At 40.9% G+C, this 21,063-nt stretch overlaps 1 protein-coding gene across 2 annotated transcripts in view; it reads left to right on the top strand.

Moving 5' to 3' along the window:
- LOC127659341 (kinesin heavy chain-like) overlaps positions 1–21,063 on the top strand; it is a 59,437-nt gene that overhangs the window by 23,298 nt on the left and 15,076 nt on the right. For both annotated transcript variants that reach the window (XM_052149119.1, XM_052149118.1), the window contains exons 10-23: positions 3,137–3,285; positions 3,822–3,970; positions 7,167–7,390; positions 7,693–7,761; positions 8,296–8,502; positions 8,586–8,732; positions 10,594–10,782; positions 11,202–11,319; positions 11,501–11,559; positions 12,109–12,215; positions 16,477–16,578; positions 18,358–18,418; positions 20,315–20,386; positions 20,507–20,611. In XM_052149119.1, coding sequence (XP_052005079.1) covers positions 3,137–3,285; positions 3,822–3,970; positions 7,167–7,390; positions 7,693–7,761; positions 8,296–8,502; positions 8,586–8,732; positions 10,594–10,782; positions 11,202–11,319; positions 11,501–11,559; positions 12,109–12,215; positions 16,477–16,578; positions 18,358–18,418; positions 20,315–20,386; positions 20,507–20,611 — 1,758 coding nt within the window. The remainder of the gene's footprint in view (positions 1–3,136; positions 3,286–3,821; positions 3,971–7,166; positions 7,391–7,692; positions 7,762–8,295; positions 8,503–8,585; positions 8,733–10,593; positions 10,783–11,201; positions 11,320–11,500; positions 11,560–12,108; positions 12,216–16,476; positions 16,579–18,357; positions 18,419–20,314; positions 20,387–20,506; positions 20,612–21,063) is intronic.

Here is a 21,063-nt window from a genome sequence, read left to right as displayed (position 1 = left end):
CTCTGTCCACCTGGAGGACCTCCGTGTACCCGTGGGCTGCCCCACCATCAAGGGTAGTGAGAGCGGACGAGTGAGGAGGTCAGCTCTGGGCAGTAAAAGGTTCCCTCCTGACCTCGTCAGCTCGTCATGCACCTCAGGGAAGAAAGGTACTGGAGGGGGCGTGGTTAGGACCTGAGGTATCAGTCGTCGAGCCGTGAAGGCTGTGGGGAGGAAGGAGGGTTCCATTCCAAGCCCACACTCACGGCAGCCCAGGCAAGCATGTCGGCCATCTGCGCGACGGCCTCAGACTGGGCGGGCTGACCCAAAGGCGGGAGCCCAGTATAGTCCTCTGTGTCAGACGCCTGAACGCTCTCCGATGCAGCGGCGACGTTATCACCCAATTCTGTGGGCTCAAGAGAGAATGCAGGCAGGCCTTGAGGGGAGCCGCACTCATCCCGAGCCCGGACAGAAGCAAGCGAACGTGCCGGGGGGCGGGTAGTTTGTGGGGATTTACATGGTGAAACCGAGCCCACTGCAACCCCAAATCGCCTCCATCGCCAGCCGGTTTGTCCTCAAACCCGTGGGAAGAAGGATTGATTCGGGGGGCAGCTGAAGTGGTGTTCACTTTAAGAAATGAAAGCCGCAACCGTGAGTACATGAACCATCCACAAACGCTGCCTCAGTGTAATCGCTGCCCAGGCACATGAGGCAGCATCTATGACCGTCAGTCTTGGAGAGATATCGACCGCATCCAGGAACTACACAGAGGCGGTAGGTATCTTTAAAAAGACGCATCCTGAAAAGGATGTTCAACGCCTGCTGTTTATGCTCTTCAAACTCTTTTAGGAGGGAAAACACTCTTTTATACAGAAGCGCTGTCAAAGTGCCCAGGGTGTGGACTGCACAGCGTGCAGAAAGAGAACGCCGCTGGAAATGCAACATAGGATCCAACAGCAGTGCTCTTGCCAACAGAGGTGAGTGGAACAGTGGAAAAACTTCAGCTTGCTGCTGTACAACCGCTCGGCTCCGAAGAAAAGCAGACGCACTTCCGCTTCCCTTTATACCCGTATGTCCGGGGGCGGGACATGCAAATTCTGTCTGCCAATTTCTCATTGGCCTTTTTCTCAAGTTCAGAGGTACACAAGGCTCCCAAGGAAGACCCCTTGTGTCACTACATTACATGAGTGACAGAAGGGGAACAACTTTTAAGAATTATTTAAATAGTCAGTTTAATTTACTAAGTCAATGCTCTCCAAGACACATTAAGCATATTTACAAAAAGTGTGAATCTGAATGATTTGGACCAGTAATTAAATTGTGATTATTTAGAAAAATATTGTGATTGCGATTTGAATCACACTATTGTTATTATATACAGTGTGATAAACATTTAAACACCCATGTTGCCACAGCTTAGATATAATTTATAAAAGAACAAAATGGCATAAAATTACATTAAATTATATTAAATCAGCAGCTCACATGTTGAACAAGGCATTAAAATAAAGTGATTCCTTTTGACCAAAACTAAGTCATGTTTCACCCATGATTTACTGCCTGCAGGAGTTACACTGTGGGGAGTTCACACTTGAGTCCTCTTTGAAAGAACCAAATTCAGACCTCTTTCACATGACTACAAAATAAAACAAATAAATAAATAAAACACAAATAAAGACCAACTTGGTGATAAAGTCTTTGCCCTCTTTTCACTTTTTTTTTCTTCTTTTTTTTAATCTGTTATGTTATTATAATATAGATAATGATCTATTAAACAATTAAACTATTATAAAATACAACTTGATTATGATTCTTCTTTTTATTATTATTATCATATTAGTATATATTATACACATGCATATATCTGTAATAATTTCTTAACTTGCACAAAGCATTGCAATGCAGTCTCGAGCCTTTATATTCCCATTTAAGTTTCTATGTGTAGTCAAGTTCCAAACAGGGTTAAATTATCTCATCTCCTCTTCTGGTCACAACACTTCTGTGTTATTAGATTTGCAGTGGCCATACACATTTATTATGACACCAATGTACAATTCAAGTAAATCTGGAGCGCTTTCAATACAATGGCCCGAACTAGTTTGAGAGCTAGTTGAGCTGTTCTGTTTATAGTGTATAAAACAACCAGAGCATGAGATGGAATAGGTCTATAGCACAGAACTGTTCTGAGGCAGTTGAAAACACTGAATCATTAGCATCATGTGTGCTTGGTAGGTTGTGTTGTTGGTAGTGATGTGTGCTCTCAAAAATTCCCCTTACAAAAAAGAAAAATATTCTGACAACATTTCTGACAAAAAAATTTGCCACTCATTATTTTGTATTTATTGATTCACCGCAAATGTTTACCAGAAGTTTGCAGCTCTATACCGGTAGTGGTGAACCTGCAGCAAACCTTTGGCGACAATGAAGAATTTTCCGCAAACCTCATTTGCATGTGAAAATAATAAGTTGCGAATTTGCGTCAAGTTTGTAAGAACTTTAAAAAAAATTTAAGGGTTCTTCAAGAAGCTTCAAAACATTTATGAATCTTTTGTTTCGGACCAGTGCTTCTGAGCATGTATCAAACTTTTTCCTTCTTTTTTGGCTGCGTATAGTATATTAGCATTAACATTAGCACCATTACATTCTTAGATGCAGAATGTAAACATGACAGATAACACATTATGTACTGCCAAGATCTTGCTTTCAATCATCATCTAATGGTTCAAACAACTTACTGTAATTTACATATCTTTGTGTGTGTGTGTGTGTGTGTGTGTGTGTGTGTGTGTGTGTGTATGTGTGAGCGTGTATTTATCACTTTCTGGGGACCAAATGTCCCCATAAGGATAGTAATACCTGAAATTTTTGACCTTGTGGGGACATTTTGTCGGTCCCCATGAGGAAAACAGCTTATAAATCATATTAAATTATGTTTTTTGAAAATGTAAAAATGCAGAATGTTTTCTGTGAGGGTTAGGTTTAGGGGTAGGGTTAGGTTTAGGGGATAGAATATATAGTTTGTACAGTATAAAAACCATTATGTCTATGGAAAGTCCCCATAAAACATGGAAACACAACATGTGTGTGTGTGTGTGTGTGTGTGTGTGTGTGTGTGTGTGTGTGCGTGTGTTTGTGTGTGTGTTTGTGTGTGTGTGAGCAGAAGACCCACGTGCCATATCGTGACAGTAAGATGACCAGGATTCTGCAGGATTCTCTGGGGGGAAACTGCAGGACCACTATGTTCATCTGCTGCTCCCCCTCCAGCTATAATGATGCCGAGACCAAATCCACACTCATGTTCGGACAGCGGTAACACACGTACACACTCACACACACACTCATATGTACATAACTCAGGATTTTTAAGGATGTACAGCTTTGTCAAGAAAACGAGCAAAACTGTAACGATAAAAAAAAAAAAAATGGCTTATAACTGAAAATTTTCTTTTTCGTTTTCAGTCACATTACTTGCTGCAAAACAAAATCATCCCTGAAACATCGCATTCCTTACAAAAATCCAGAGTTCTGTCAAATGTACCAGTTTACCAGTTTAGATTACAGTAACTAATAATTTTATAATAATCAGATACATCCAACTATGTTATAAGTGGGATAATGTACAGTCATGTCCACTGTAAAATTGATTACACCAAATCAACGAGCTATTGTAAAATACATTTATTTTGTGCAGTGTTTTATTGACTTCCCCGTAAGTGCTCTCTCAGTCTTATAGGTGATACTGAGAACTCTGTGTGTGTGTGTGTGTGTGTGTGTGTGTGTGTGTGTGTGTGTGTGTGTGTGTGTGTGTGTGTGTGTGTGTGTGTGTGTGTGTGTGTGTGTTTTAGTGCTAAGACAATCAAGAACACTGCCTCTATTAACCTGGAGCTGACAGCAGAGCAGTGGAAAAGGAAGTATGAGAAGGAGAAGGAGAAGAACAAGAGCTTTAGGGACACCATCCAGAAGCTGGAGCTGGAGCTGAAGCGCTGGCGTAGTGGTGAGACCCAAGAGATCCTCTCACCAGTCCACAAACACAATAATGGCTAGCAGTCTACTAAGAAAATCAACACATTCATTAACTATTTTGAATTTAAAAAAAGTCAAATGGGTTAACCTACACTCTCAAACTTCATGAAACCTCAAGTCTGCATCAAATGTGCCATTTGTGGCAGGGTCATTAATAATTTATAAGTAAAAAAGATGATTATTATTTCAGTTGTAAATTTGTCCACTTGGTTCTCTTGAGGTGGGACTACTTTTCAAGATAGATGACCTTCTGGTCTGAGTTTGCTCCATGTAAGCAGTGCTTTACAGACCAAGTCCCTTCCAGGATCCTTGTGTGAAAATTAAAAGTAACTCAGTTTAAATTACTAGCTGGATATGACATGAGTTGAAGGACTGACTTTTTAGTAAAAAAAAAGAAAAAAAAAATTCAATTTAAAATAGATGTTTTGTAATCAGATTACAGTTACTCACTTTCAATTAAATTAGTGACAAGTACATTACTTGGGTTACACATATTTCTAAAATAATATTTAATAGTAACATTTATATAGAATACATTCAAAAATATGTATACAGTATGTTTATCCATCTTCGTCGTATAGCACTTTTCACAACACATCGTTTCAAAGCAGCTTTACGGAAATCATGCTGTAAAAGAAAATTACGCTGTAATGTCTGTAATGTCTTAATGTCTTCATTGTGCGGTTTGATAAAAAATGTGATTGTAGATTATGCCTTAAAATATATATTTTATATATTATACATTAATTGGAATTGTTATGCAAAAAAACAAATACTTTTCTGTGACAAGTATTTAGAAAGTAGCTTAAAGTGATTACTTTTTCGATAACACAATCAGTAAAAAAATCTAATTTTAATTTTAGGGGACAATTTATAATTTGTGGTGGATTACTTTTTGTTCTTTTGAGTTACTTACCTAACACTGGTGGTAAGTGATTTAATCACAGACTCATGCTAACATGTTTAGCCCTTAATCACTGATTCGATGACTCTGTCTATCAAACAGTCCTCCTTTGGGCTGTTCGGGTCAATTTGAACCGACATAGGAAATGAAAAGATGAGACCATAACACAGAGCATTTTTTATCAATTTGTCCAAAATAAAATAATAATAATAATAATCAGACACAGTGCAGAACACACACACACACACACACACACACTTTGTTTTATGTTCGATTTTGTTAGAATTGTTAAAGCAATTTTAAGAAATCAGGATGGGGCAGATACATTTCAACAGCTTTATTATAATTTATATATATCTTGATAATATCTAGAAATTAAGTTTGTTACAACATTGGCTTTCAGGGATCAGCCAATGCAGGGAGCACTAAAGCCATTTATTTGTCATAGTTGTCATTTCGTGTAATTGTTTTTTTTTTTTAAACAGATGTCACCAGAGACACCCAATGCATGACATATTTTGATGTTTTGACAATCTTTCAACTTAAGTAAGGATAGCATAAAATGTGCTTTTTTTATATGAACATGAATGGAGTAATCAAGTAATTCAGATGTTAATAAGATCAAAAATGCAATAAAATCCAAAAAGTAATGCAGAACTGTAGTGTTCCCTTTCGGCCACTCACTCTACATTGTGTCAAATGAAGTGACACAAGGGGTCTTCCTTGGGAGCCTCGCATATCTCTGAACTTGAGAAAAGGCCAATGAGAAATTGGCAGACAGAATTTGCATGTCCTTCCCCCGGACATGCAAGTATAAAGGGAAGCGTCTATCAGTCAGATTTTTTCTTCGGAGCCGACCGGTTGTGCAACAGCAAGCTGAGTTCACCACTGTTCCACTCACATCTATTGGCAAGAAGCACTGCTGTTGGATCTTACGGTATATTTCCAGCTGGCGCTATCTCTCTCTGCACGCCGTGCAGTCCCCTGGGCGCTGACGGTCATAAAAGCCGAGCGCTTTTATGCAAGGCTTGACTGGAAACTTATGCAAGGCTTGCACGAGGCTTGACTGGAAACTTATGTCCCCGCCTTATAAATAAGCCTATAACACATGAGAGGACGGTATGTGTGTGTGTGTGTGTGTGTGTGTTTTTCTAACATGTTTTCATCCGTCATTCGACTCCGACTCGGTTCCTCGAGGCTCGGGTGATGACGAGGGGCCGTTTCCTCGCTCTATCAGCGGGTGGTACGGCTGCTGATTCTCGGCGGGCTGGTGGAGAAATCAGCGACGTCAACTTGATTGAAGAGGGAAGGGAATTCTTCTTTCTTCACTTCTTCAGGCAAACGGATGAAGGTTGCTTGACAGATTGCTCAGCGGTCTTCTTCGGATCCGTTACAGTGTTCAGTGGAACACAGAGTAATCCCAACTCGTCCAGCGAGATAAAGATTGTATGGCCTTAGTTTCAAGTTGCACGTTACTTCCTTGTGCAACGAGGCAACACCTGAGAGCAGCGATTAACTGCGTCTATGCACGGCGAGCAAAGTCACTGGAAGCAAGGTACAGAATGATTTTCGAGGTATTTCTACTCCAGATGACATCATAGTTGAGGTGCGTTCTGTTGAGTGCTTCATCCAATAGGAGTTGAGAGTTCGATCCTTTGGAATTTCACAGAGTTGTAAAGTGAGCAAGGCTTCTTGGGATTTGTAGTCGGTTTTGTACTCCCTTTGTTTGATTTTGGCGCAGTTTTTATCAGCAAGATTTATGACTTTGTTTTTGTGGGCCTCAGTCAGGCTTTACGACTGTGTTAGGCCTGCCTTTGTCTTGTATCTGAATACATGAGGCCCAACAGGGGCGTTGGGGAGGGTTACGTGCAGCCGATACAGTTGCCTCTAGCATGCAGCAGCTGCTTCAGATGTACACAAGGCTCCCAAAGAAGACCCCTTGTGTCACTTCATTCAACACAACGTCTCGTTCCCTCCCTCAGGGAACGGAGCTTACGACAGTAACATGACGTTTTTACTTTAGTAAAGTTAGTGTTATTAAAAAAATTGGGGGTTCCACATTTGAAGTTTGGAAAAGGGTTCTCTACTCTTAAGTGTACATGATTCATTTTAAAACAGTGTGATAGCTGCCTACTTTGAATGTTTATTCACAGTGCTGCACAAAAAACACAACAACAACAACAAAAGAACAATCGCATTTATATTGAAGTACAGTGTCATGTGTGGTTTCATTGTCTATGGATTGTGATGTTTTGTTTTGTAGGAGAGAAGGTTCCAGAGACAGAGCAAACTGATGCAGCTGATGCAGATCTGGTGAAGCTGGACGGCAGTGATGATGTATCTCTGGATAATGAGAGATCATCTGAGTGTCAGCATGACAGAGAGAGAGAGTCTGACTCGACTTCTATTGTGGTGCGAATCTCTGAAGAAGAGAGGCAGAAATATGAAGAAGAAATACGCAAACTCTACAGACAGCTGGATGATAAGGTTACAGTCAGATTATTACTGATGCACACACACACAGTCAAAATGGTGTATGGGTATTTCTTCAACTTCCGGCACTCTTAGTGCAGGAGTTCTAAAAAAGTTTAGAATTGCAGAGTGTAAAAATGCTAAGTTTTTTGTGAGTGTTAGGTTTAGGGGTAGGGTTAGGGTTAGGGGATAGAATATATAGTTGTACAGTATAAAAACCATTATGTCTATGGAAAGTCCCCATAAAACATGGAAACCCAACGTGTGTGTGTGTGTGTGTGTGTGTGTGTGTGTGTGTGTGTGTGTGTGTGTTGTAGGATGATGAAATTAATCTTCATTGTCAGCTGGTGGAGAAGTTGAAGGAGCAGATCTTGGATCAGGATGAGGTAGGTGTTTGTTGTTAATTTCCATATATGTGAACATTTCATTTGACAGATTTTTACCTTTTAGTTTAAATAAATTCAACTATAAACAGATTTCTATTCATCACAATACAGTATAATTCCTGTGGAGGACATGCCTTTATGCTGTAATAAAGCAGTAAGTCACTCAAGGCTGTGCATGACATTGATTTAATAAAAAACACTGATACATATCTTATTTCACCAAATAAATCCAACTGAGAACTGCTCACTCCTGAAACGATCCTAAAAGCCCACAGCAGGTAGCTCAGTAGCTCAGTTGTTACATAGGAGAGACTTGAGGTGGGTGAAAGGGCAACACAAAAACTACCCAACACTGAAAATAACCCATGAAAATGACCCAACAGGCTCAACCCAGCGTTTGTGTAGAAAACATAACTCAGCATTTTTTATAGCGTGCTAACACATCCTTGAGTGGCTTATTGCTTCTGTGTGGAAGCAAATTGCAACTATGGTGCATGAAAATAGAATTTGGTTGTGCGTCTGTGTGTGTTAAAGCTGTTGGCGTCCACAAGTGGCGATAGTGATAAGGTGCAGACGGAGCTCGGTCACTTGCATACAGAGAGTGAGAGTGCTAAAGCAGAGGTGCGTGAAGTGCTGCAGGCACTGGAGGAGCTGGCGGTGAACTACGATCAAAAGAGTCAGGAGGTGGAGGAGAAGAGTTTCCACAACAAACAGCTCGCAGAGCAGCTCAGCCATAAGATGGTGATCACTGTCACATCATACAGCCATAGATATGTGCACAGAAGGTGTTCATGGTGTGCTCAAACTGCTTCAACTCTTTCCAGGCCAGTCTGATGGAGCTGGAGGCGGAGCTTGCACAGATGCAGGAATTGAGCTCACAGCAGAGGAAGCGCATCGCTGATGTATTGAATGAGCTGATGAAGGACCTCAGCGAGTTCAGCACCATCGTGGGCAATGGAGAAATTAAATTAGTAAGCCGAGGGACAAATCAGAGGTTCTCAAACTGCTTATTTACACCACTAAAACGTAAAAATTAACTTTTTTTATTTCTAAATTGTTTGTCTAAGACTTTGATGCATAATCAGCACCATCTGGTACTGATTTCAAATTATACAATGAAATCTGAAATCAGTAACGTGATTATGGATTACACTTTTTAGGTTCTGATCCGGGATTTCAAACTGGGGACCAAGGAAAGATTTGAGAGGAATTCTTTTTTATATTTTTAGGGCAATCAGAGTTAACTTGTTAACTTAAGATATTAATTAAATATATTTAATGCAATATTTCTTTACACACTTACTGAATTTGATTTCATTACTGTTTCATTTTGCTATTTTGACAATGATAGTTTTTAAACAAGAATTAGAAATAATAACTATCAAAGATAATATTCTATGTAAAACTGCTTTGTAATATGGTAAATGATCTGCACTTATATAGTGCTTTTTTAACCTTAGAGGTTACCAAAGTGCTTTAATCTGTGTCCAAATCACCCATTCACACACACAATCATACACCTGGCGCTAGCCTGCCATTGGGGTTCAGTGTCTTGCCCAAGGAGTCACGTGGGCCGGGAATTGAACCGCCAACCCTGCGATTAGCAGCCGACCCTCATACACAAGGCGCTAGCCTGCCATTGGGGTTCAGTGGCTTGCCCAAGGAGTCGCGTGGGCCGGGGATTGAACGGCCAACCCTGCAATTAACAGCCGTCCCGCTCTACCACCTGAGCCACAGCCGCCTCGTAAACTATTACTCTTAACAGTGTGTAGAAAAAAGATATGGTGAACTTAATACAAAGTAAGATTTTACAGATAACATTTTAATAATTTGCTTTGGCTTTAGTACAATAACTATAAAAGACAATTATTTCATATTAGAAACAACGTTATCTTTATAATATTATGCTTAATACTTTGCTCACACAGTATAAATTGGTCTTTATACATGAAAAAAATTATCTACCTTCATTAATAAAACAGAGAGCAGTATATAATGGACTAGAATACTTGTGGAATGTATTGTGAGCTTTCAAAACAATAATACATTTTTGGGTACCCTTTGATAAGGGGTTCATTTATTCACTTATTCAACATTAGTAACATATGAAAATGTACCTTCATGCAAAGCAAATCCATTTGAAGCACATAGTTACAATCATTCTTTTGACATCAACGTGACAAGAAAAGTGACAACACAAGTCATGAATATAAAACACAAAGCGGACTGTAGCAAAATTACATAATCTGTCCGCTCACTATCACTACAATAGTCTATTTTTGCTCCATTGTGATTTAAATAATGAATTAGGACATTTATGTTTTTGAATAATGTATTTAATAAGATTTATAACATGTAAATTAAAATGCTCACTATTTGACAAGTATGCTTGAAAGTCACCCTTTGTAAATACATTGTTATAATCGCACATCAATTAATTATAATGCATTTGTTAATGAGTCATTATTAATGAGGCCCTTAACACTTGAAGTATTATCTTTCTGAAGACATACTCTAATGGGACAAACGGTAATCAGTAAGTTGCTGTGAGAATGGTTAACTGCAGATTTTACAATATAATGTTGTCTAATTATATGTACTTTTGCAATCTGATTCCATAATCCAGATTGAATGTAGTCCATTACCACTCAAAACTGTGCTTAACCCACATTTTAAATTCGGCTATGCAAGATCCAAACTGCTGTCAAGTGTTGTTTCTTACTCTCTGTCTGCGTAGTACTACTGTGTCAATCCCATGCCTGTTAGTAATAGAGGCAGTGTCTTTGTACTTGATCACTCCAGCATTCTCAGGCTCTGTCTTTGTGTGTGTAGCCGGTGGAGATCAGTGGTGCGATCGAGGAGGAGTTCACCGTTGCACGTCTCTACATTAGTAAGATCAAGTCGGAGGTGAAGTCGATGGTAAAGCGTTGCAGGCAGCTGGAGAGCATGCAGCTCGAGTGTCATCGCAAGATGGAGGAGACCAGCCGAGAGTTGTCCTCCTGTCAGCTGCTCATCTCACAGGTGTGTGTGGTGTGTGTGTGTGTGTGTGTGTGTGTGTGTGTGTGTGTGTGTGTGTGTGTGTGTGTGTGTGTGTGTGTGTGTGTGTGAGTGAGAGAGAGAGAGAGAGAGAGAGAGAGAGAGCTCATTTCATATAGTCCCCATGCTCTTTTTAAATCAATACATCAAGCTCTTTGTTTATTCGGATATCAGAGACAGATCCAAGAAAACTCCACAAAGGTATGACGGCTGACCTCATGACCTCCACCTTGATTTGCAGTCAGCATGGACAGATTTGCATGACTCTTTGATCTCTCATGAACATGTGGGCACAAATCTACTGTTTGAATTCTGCTGTGTATCGTGTATGGCACTAACTTTGTGTGTGTATACCTGTGTGTGTGTGTGTGTGTGTGTGTGTGTGTGTGTGTGTGTGTGTCCAGCACGAGGCAAAGATCCGCTCTCTCACAGATTACATGCAGAATGTGGAGCAGAAAAAGAGACATTTAGAGGACAATTATGATGCTCTCAGTGAAGAACTTTACTTGCTGCAGAACTCAGGTAACACACAAAAACGTTTATCTAAATGACGACATATTTCTATTGGTTTATATAACTATAATTGACTTGACATAGCATTCTATAAGCACCATGCTTATAGCTAGAGATGCTGAAAATCAGTGAGAAATACACGCACACACACACACTGCTGTATTAATGGTGCTGTTTGTGTGTCTTTCAGAGAGTCATGGGACAGATGTGGATGGAGGAGAAAAGGCAGACAGAGAGGCTGATGGGAAGGTAAGAGTTATTTATACATCATGGTCCTATGGTCATATATTACCTGGAAATCAAAAGTGTAATTTCCAGCCCTGTAAAAGTCACGTACATTAGTTAAAATGGGTGAAAATTATAATCTTAAAAAGTAAGCCAGTGTAAAACACCATTCTGTTTCTTGAGGAAAAAGACTTATTTGGGTACAAATATTTGTACCCAAATAAGTAGAATAATTGAAATCATTATTTTGTCTTTTTTTTTCTGAACATTATTACTGTCTTTCTAATGGAAATCCACTCAGCAACATCTGTAAAATAGATAATAGAGATATTAGATAATAATAGAGATGTTCATGATGGTCAATCACTGGTTATGGGTTTATTTTGAAGAACTGAATTCACCTTCTCCACACATCTCTCTCAGTCTGTAGACTTCAGATGATTTTATATGATCATTGACAGTCAAGAATAGCTTTATACTATACAGTTTCTGAATTGAATATTGCATCTTACCACTGATGTGGAAGATCTGATTGTGTTGTTGTCATTTTTGTGTGTGTGTTTGTTTGTGTAGAAGGCCACTGGTCATCCTTCAGTGCATGCTGAGTCTCGACAGATGCAGCTTAGTCACCTACGTGATGAAATTAATGAGAAACAGCGACTCATCGACGAGCTTACTGAGTCAGTCTCCCTAAACTATTTCCTGTACAGATGAATATACTGTAGATATACTGTGCAGTGGGGTCTAAACATCTGAGAATTCAATTGAATCCATGCAATAAACAATGTTTTAGGGCTTTAAAAAAATGCAAAGTAATGAAAAATGCAAATCGATGATTATGATGCAGCTTTAGATTCTAGACTCTTTCCAGGTCATTAATCAAATGTAAGCACATTTGTGACATTGGACATGTTAACGTTATTTTTAAATGCTAATAACCAGTTAATAATAATTATTTCATTATGATAATTCTTTCATAAAAGACCAAAGGGTTTATCACAGTTACATTTTAGATTTACACCAGTGTGCATGCACAAGAGAGATAACTGATTGCTTTTTAAATGACCAGTTGTATATTACATTTTTTTTTTATTATATCTGGGGATATATTTAATAATAAGGACACATTTATTGAAAAAAACATTATTTTATATACTGTAGAACTCACAGGAAAAATCTGTTGCTTATTTTCACTTTTTGGGGAAGGCAAGTCCCTTATTTTGAGCGTATTTTTTTAGACCAGTTTGCTTGTGTGTCACCCTTAGCATAAGAGGACTGTCATTTTAAAAAGAACATCATTAACCGTTCTTTTATATAGTTGTAATCAGTTAACCTTTGGAAAGAAAGCCGTAGAACACAGAAACAAAAAACGTCACTGTTACTGTTGTAACCTCCATTCCCTGAGGGAGGGAACGAGAAGTTGTGTCGAATGAAGTGACACAAGGGGTCTTCCTTGGTAGCCTCACATACCTCTGAACTTGAGAAAATGCCAATGAGATAATGGCAGACAGATTTTGCATGTCCTGCCCCCGGACATACGGGTATAAAGGGAAGCGGGCATGTCTCTGTAAGTCAGGTTTTTGCACTGAGGAGCCAAGAATAAGGTACGGCCGTTTACAGTGGTAGGTCTAGTGCCGTGGTAAAGGGGTCCCATTCAAAAGCGCCATGCACTAGCCTGTGTTGGTGTGGTGGTGCGAGTGGTGGTGGTGTAGTGGTCTAAGCACATAACTGGTAATCTGGTAATCAGAAGGATGCTGGTTCGAGCCCCACACCCACCACCATTGTGTCCTTGAGCAAGGCACTTAACTCCAGGTTGCTCCAGGGGGATTGTCCCTGTAATAAGGGCTCTGTAAGTCGCTTTGGATAAAAGCGTCTGCCAAATGCATAAATGTAAATGTGTTACGTGAACTGCTGAAACAGGTGCAAGCAGGCTGCTGCGTGCTAGAAGCAACTATCGGCTGCATGTAACCGTCCCCACCCCAGAAAAGGTGTCATATACAGACCTTAGGTTCCCAGCGGAACCTTCCTGAGGGGAGAACAGGTGCTGTTAACACTATGAAATCTTAATACTATGAAATGCATTGGGGAAGCAGGTCTTTCCCGATCCTATTCTTTCAGGGGGAAAAGACCCTGCAGAGGCCACATCCTGCCCAGACTAGGGGGAGGTGATATGTGGCTAATACACCACGTGGGTTGTCAAGCCACACGTGGGAGCGGTGCGGTGGTAGGTCCTGCCTGATGAGGGAGGAGCTCTACAAACACAGTGACCAGGGCCAGTGGGACACAGCGACCAGGGCCAGTGGGACTGCCCAAGGGAGACGCGGGTCCACTGACAGGGGGACCATACTGTGGAAAATACATCACAGGGAGTTGGCTGAAGAGAGAATTAAGCCTGTGGAGCCCTACCCTAGTACGGAACACTTGTAGCTCATAGTGGGTCTGGTCGCAAATTACTCAGCTGAATTCGCAGGCCAGAAGGCTAGGCAGGAATACATACAGGAAGTGACACTTAGTGGCTAACCTGGGAGAGAAAGCACACTGGATCAACTTGGTGAAGGGTGCTGGGTGCAAGCGGAACACCCGGTCGGCTGTTCCGTATTACTGAGTTCTACCAGCTCGGACCTGACAAAACACGGGACGAGACCAACTCAACCCTGAGATTGTAAAGTCTCACAATGGTATTGGGTGTTACCCAGCCCGCTGCTCTGCAGATGTCTGCTAGGGAGGTTGCATTGGCCAGTGCCCACGAGGATGCCACACTTCTCGTCGAGTGTGCTCGAACCCGCAAGGGGGTGGGCACGGCCTGAGTCTGGAAGGCCAAGGAACCCTGTGCATGCATAGTAACTCTCGAGAGTGAGCTAGAATGAGCCAGTCGTCAAGGTAATTGAGTATGTGGATGCCGCCTCTGCAACCTTGGTGAAGACGCGAGGGGACAGGGACAGGCTGAAGGGGAGGACCTTGTACTGGTACACCTGGCCGTTGAACGTGAACCGTAGGAAGGGTCGGTGTCGAGGCAAGATGGAGACGTGGAAGTATGCGTCCTTCAGGTCTTAAGCAGGTTCTGCATGAGCATTTTGAACGGGACTTTTACAAAGCCCGGTTGAGAACTCACAAGTCCAAGATTGGTCGCAACCCACCGCATTTCTTGGGTACGTTGAAGTAAGGACTGTAGAAACCCTTCTTCATCTCGGCTTGTGGGACGGGCTCTATCGCATCCTTGAGAAGCAGAGTTGTGATCTCTGCCCGTAAAGCACTGACTTTTTCGCCGCGTACGGAGGTGGAGCAAATACCGGTGGAGCAAATACCACTGAAAGGAGGTGGGAGCCGGGCAAATTGAATCACGTAGCCAAGTCAGATGGTCCTGACATACCGGGTGGGGCTTCGCGGTGGGGTGGAGCAGGTAATAGCACTTGGGTACTGAGAAAAGACTAAAAGCACTTACCTTGCTCCGTGCACACTTCCTTCTGCCTCCTTACTGCTGAAGACTGCTGGGCAAAGTCATCGACAGTCTCACCGAAGAGGCCAAGCTTGGAGACGGGGACGTTCAGAAGTGAGCCTTGTCAACGTTGCGCATCTCGACCACTTTCAGCCATAGGTGATGTTCCTGGACCACCAGGGTGGCCATCGGCCGCCCAAGTGCCTGCATTGTGACCTTCATGGCTCTGAGAGCGAGGTCAGTGGCAGAGCGCCATTCCCGTGGCATGTTGGGATCAGGACCACCCAAGTGCAGATCTTTAAATGCCTTGGTGGACTTGTAGGAGAGCCATGGCATGCAGGGCGGATGCGGCCTGTCCAGCGGCGCTGTAGGGAAGTCAGTGACGACGTCATCTTATAGGCCTTGGAGGTGAGTACCGGACGATCCCGCCAGGTGGCGGCGTTCTCAGAACGCAGGAGGAATGCAACTGCCCTATCCACCTGGGGGACCTCCGTGTACCTGTGGGCCGCCCCACCGTAAAGAGTAGCGAGAGCGGATGAACGAGGAGGTCGGATCTGGGCAATGTGCCCTCCACAACCTCGTCAGCTCATCATGCACTTCCGGGAAGAAAGTAACCGGGGGGTTGTATGGCTTGGGGGAGGAAGTTTCTAGTCCAGACTTGCGCTCACGGCGGCCCGGGAAAGCATAGCGGATAGCCTCAGACTTGGCGAGCAGTCCCGAAGGTTTCAGCCCAGATGAGTCATCAGCATCAGACACCACTGTGACGCTCTCTGATGCAGCGGCGAAATCATCATCCAGCTCGTGGGGTTCGAGGGAGTAAACAGTCTGGCCGTGAGGCGAGCCGCCATCACCTTCAGCCTGAACGGAAGCAAACGAGCATGCTGGGGAAATCGCCTTCATCACCAGCCGCACTGGCCCCAATCCCGTAGGAAAGAGGCGTGGCACAGGGGGCGGCTGAAGTGGCCTTCTCTCATGAGGAAAGAAAGCCGCGACCGCAACGTTGCCATGGCTATGTTCTCACACATAAAACGCTGCCTGCATGTGATTGCAGCCCAGGCACGCGAGGCAGCTGTTATGACCGTCAAAAATGGAGAGAAATTGATCGCATCCAGGAACTACACAGAGGCGGAAAGACATCTTTAAAAAGACGTGTCCTGAAAAGGAAAAAAACATTTAGTTTTGAATTCCTGCATTGGAACATTGACAGATCATGCTGGATAACATGACCATCAGCTTTTGTAAATGGCAACTCAAGTGCATGCTGTTATTAAAGCAAAGGATGACATACTGTACCAAATACTTCTCAAATTCATAAACATTTTTCAATTCTACTTTTCACTTAAATGAAAATACAGTATGATATGAGAACAATTCAGAATATTTACTTGTGTCTCAGACTTTTAATCCCACTGTAAATGCATTCTAGTAACAGTACTCATTTCAGTTGAATCCTGTAATATGATAAATGTCATGCAGTGCTGATGATGTCGTAACTGATCTTCCAGTAAGAATCAGGCTCTGGAGTTGGAGTTAGCTCACGTCAGGTCCAGTTTCAGTAATCTGAGGAGACAGGACAACACCAAGAACGCATGTCTGGAGCAACTGTCGTACGTTAAATTTCACACAAATTCACAAATACAAACTATTAAACACAAAGTGTGTGCATGAGCAGTGTGTGAGTTTATAGAGAACAACAGTCTGGATCCAGATGTAAAAATACCATTAATTTTTTCATGGGCTTATTTATTTGTTATGATAGCTTATAAATCTTTCAATGGCATGCATTTTTTTATTGGATTATTTTCCTTAAAATTTACATATAATGTTAGTAAAGTCATAATATAGTATTACATGGTCTTTTTCCTCCCTGTCTCTGACCTCTGTCTGAAATGCTCAGTTTTTTTGCTTTATCCCCTTTAATGCTTTAATATAGTGTTATGACTTTCCAAGAGTTAAAGTAGGAAAACATGCAAGAGATTTACAAAATCACCTGAAAACACTCAATCAGTGATAAATATATGTCCCAATTTATTTGAAGCACTCAATTAAACTACTGCAGTTGTTTGACAGAAATAACATTTGAAAACTGAAGAAAGGGTTACATTGTTTCTCACGAATTCTTATATTGTTAAGCATAAAAGATTTAGAGATAGAATAATGCTATTTAAAGCTGACAACAGTCAAAATAGTCCAGACTAACACAAGCTGTCAATCTGAAGAGTTATAAAGTATGGTCACCTGGAGGTTTGGCTCAGTCGTTTCGGTGCTTCAATACACATCCCTTATAAGGAAATATGGGATGTTTATCAGGTGGCGTGTCCACCTCGATCATTTTGTCGGCGGAACGGAGCGGAGGGGATCCCCCGTGACTGTTTCACTGATTAAATATGGGATAATGAGTGTCTTGACATGTTAATTTTGGCCAAAATATGGGATGTCCTGGCTAATATGAGACAGTTAAGACAGCTGGCAAGCTTACTATCGAACACTACACAACTGTCTTTTGTTGCACTCCAATCTATGCATTCTTCTTGAATAAAATAATTTAATCTCAAATCAATATTTTTTGATCAATTATATATTTCTTTGGTTGGTAACCATGTGCTAAGCACGATCCGCTCCATGTTGGAGTCCTGATCATGGATTATTCTTTTAAAACAGCTGACTATACATTTCCTTACATATCACACAAGCACAGATGAAACATTAGAATTAAATGTATTACTCAATGGCTACTTACGCTTTCAGGACTTTCATTTAAACAAATTTAAGCTGATCAGGTTGGAATCCTTCGAAAGGCTTGCAGAGATGCAGAGATGCAGTTTTTCCCCAACCAAGAATATAACATTTGGGGACCTGACTCGACATCTAAATCTTTTCATTGGTTAAAACCAAACTATAGTAACAATATCATCACTTTCAGTATGTGAGCGCCATAGCCGTTGGTGGAAACACATTTCCTATGTTGTGGAGGCGGGAACTATTCAAATGACATTGCACTGTGATGACACAATGCAACCGATTTCGAAATGAGCCATTTTTGCAGAGTGGAAACAATGAATGCTCTTTTTGGACTGGACAGGAAGTTTTGAGTTCTGAAACTTACAGTATGTTTGTACAATTACCTCTTGTCAAAAGGTGAAATTCTCTGGAAAAACATGACCCCTTTAAATGAACATGCTAAATAAAGTCTTAATGGAAATGTAAAAATGCAGAGAGATTTGTGTGAGGGTTAGGTTAAGGGGTAGAGGTAAAGTTAGAGATAAGAAATATTTTCACCAACGATAAATCCTCATCAATATAAAAATTGTGTGTTTGTAAAGGGAGGGCTGCAGTGTGCATTGAGTGTGTGTGGATGATGTTTGTATGTGTTTATCTCTCTTCAGCTTTCAGCAGGAAAAGCAAGAGCAGTCGAAACAGGACCTCAAGGGTCTGGAGGAGACCGTTGTAAGTCTCACATACACACTTTTTGTATCTTCCTTTTACAGTTTGAAATCATATCCTTTTACATTCTAAGCAAATGAATTTCTGCACTACAATTAAAAAAAAATACTTTTTCAAAATGTTTATTGCAAAATTGTTCCTTTTCATTTCGATAAAATACCAAAATGACCATTAAACTGGATTGATGTGCTTCATATTGTAAAGAGCGCAAGCCACAGCTGGAACATGATGTCCATCTGTTGTCTGTGGTGATCAAAACCATTGTTTTGTTAAATATTTTTGTCGATCGGTTTAATTTAGAGTGGATTTATACAGAATTAAATTAAGAAAACTTTTTTGAATTGTTCAGAATGTTCAATAACTAAATGTTATAATTAAAAACAGCCTACACAATTTTGGGGATGTCATGAGAGGGTTTGGTCTTAGATTCATGATGAATAAGTCTGAATGTGACAAAACTGTAAAATTATGAAAAGCATCAAGACGTTGCATACAATCTGCCTTGAAGTGAAACCAAGTGCATATTGCAACTAAATAAATACAATAAACAGGATTATTCGATTTTATATGATCAGATCATAAAAATCAATAATCAATCAATAATTTATTTATAGAGCACAAGTAAAAACAACACTGTTTGACAACATCAGCAAAAAGAACAAACAATTCTTTAAGACCATCAATATAAATGTTACGATGAGCAGGAAGGTGTAACGATTGAGCAGCGAGGCAGACGAGGAGATGCGGATCCAAATGCAGTTAGACTTTATTAAATAAGCAAGCAAGTAAACACAAAGGAACAACCCTCAATGGGGAAATAAAACGTAAAACTGAAAACTAAACACGATGAAACCAAACAGAGAACTCAGGCAACAAAACAGAGAACTCAGGCAGGGAACACATACCAGGCTAACAACAAACAACGATAGACAAGGACTGAACAAAGAACCGGGGTATAAATACATAAAAATGGGACAAAGGGGCCAATGAACAAACAGAACTCAAACAAGATAACAAAGTGATTAACAGAAGCAAAATGGCAAATTAACGAGGGCAGGTGCAAACAAAGAACGGTGAACACGAAAGCTAACAAAGAGACTATGGAGTTACACAAGGGACAAAAGTGAAAACTAAGGAATGCAAAAGTGACAAAAATGGCAAACAAACGGGCAACAGTGAAACAAGACAAGGTATACATAACAGAAGGCAGACGAGGGGCGAGGATCTATTTGCAGTGGGTTTTATTGAAAAAATGTGAAAACAGACAAAACAGGAACAAAGGAAATCTCCACAATGGGAAAATAAAACAAAAACACGGAAGACACCCAATGGGTACACAGGGATTAACATTGATGGAAAGCACGGGTGAAAATAACGAACAAGCATCCATAAACATCGACATTCGACAGGGGAATGAAGAAACAGCAGGGTTTAAATACACAGGAGACATGATGATGACAAAACGAGACACAGGTGAGTACAATGATGCAAAGATGGCAGTGATGAGATCAGGGAATTGTGGGAAGTGTAGTTTTTAGACAGACAAGTGAAACACGGGGCAGACAACAAGGAAAACGTGACATGGAATGTGATCAGTGACGAGTGAAACAGAAAACATGGGGCAGACAACAAGGGAATCGTGACAATAAAACACCCAAAGAAATGAGAAAGACATCCCATCACATGATATGTCGACCAAGGATAGACTCTGAGATTATTTGTAAGAGATCAAAAGGTCATTTTTAAATTTAGATTTAAATGTCTCAATATTTGCAAGATATACTGGCAGACTTTTCCATAGTTTTTGAAAGAAATGTATGAAAATTATGAGTTAAAAGTGGTGAATATTAACAGACTGACTTGTACTTGTTTGTGGTCATGTGTGTCTCACTCTCTCAGGCCCGTGAACTCCAGACCCTCCACAACCTGCGCAAGCTGTTCGTTCAAGACCTCACGACTCGGGTTAAAAAAGTCAGTTCTACATTTGAACATTATCTGACTGACTGATGTATTGTCTTTATTTTTGACACTATTAGATGAATATAAGGTTTAACAAATGTTCTTTCTGACATGCTGTGTATGTACGTGTAGAGTACAGAAATTGGACCTGATGATAGTGGGGGGTCTAACACCCAGAAACAGAAGATTTCCTTTCTTGAGAACAACCTGGATCAGCTTACAAAGGTCCATAAACAGGTCAGGATGCACACACACACAGATTGATTATTGTGAAATGGAGACATTTGTTTAAACAGAAAATTATAAAGTGTGTCACTTTGGTTACTGAATAGAGTTGCTCAAGGGCCTTGGTTGTGGAGGCCCAACAGTGGTATCTTGGCAGTGCTTGAACCCCCTACCTTTTGGTCAGTAACCCAGAGCCTTAATCCTCTGGAGTCTGAAGGTGTTTTGGGCACTGGAGAAGTTTTGACATGCCTTGACATTTGTGCTTTTTTCAGTTGCTTAAAAACACATTAATGGCTAAAGTCTGATAACACTCTATTCAGCACAAACTGGGCTACAATAATATGTGAGCAACATTTGTGTACATGTTTGTATTTTTGAGCAAGTAACGTTTATGCATGGTTTTTTTAAAAACTAAAGTTTGAAGTCATTGAAATAAGGCCATATAACACATACTCAACATTTGT

The sequence above is a fragment of the Xyrauchen texanus genome, chromosome 18 (genome assembly GCF_025860055.1).
Source record: "Xyrauchen texanus isolate HMW12.3.18 chromosome 18, RBS_HiC_50CHRs, whole genome shotgun sequence".
Classification (NCBI taxonomy): domain Eukaryota; kingdom Metazoa; phylum Chordata; class Actinopteri; order Cypriniformes; family Catostomidae; genus Xyrauchen; species Xyrauchen texanus.
This window is presented reverse-complemented; position numbering and strand designations above follow the sequence as displayed.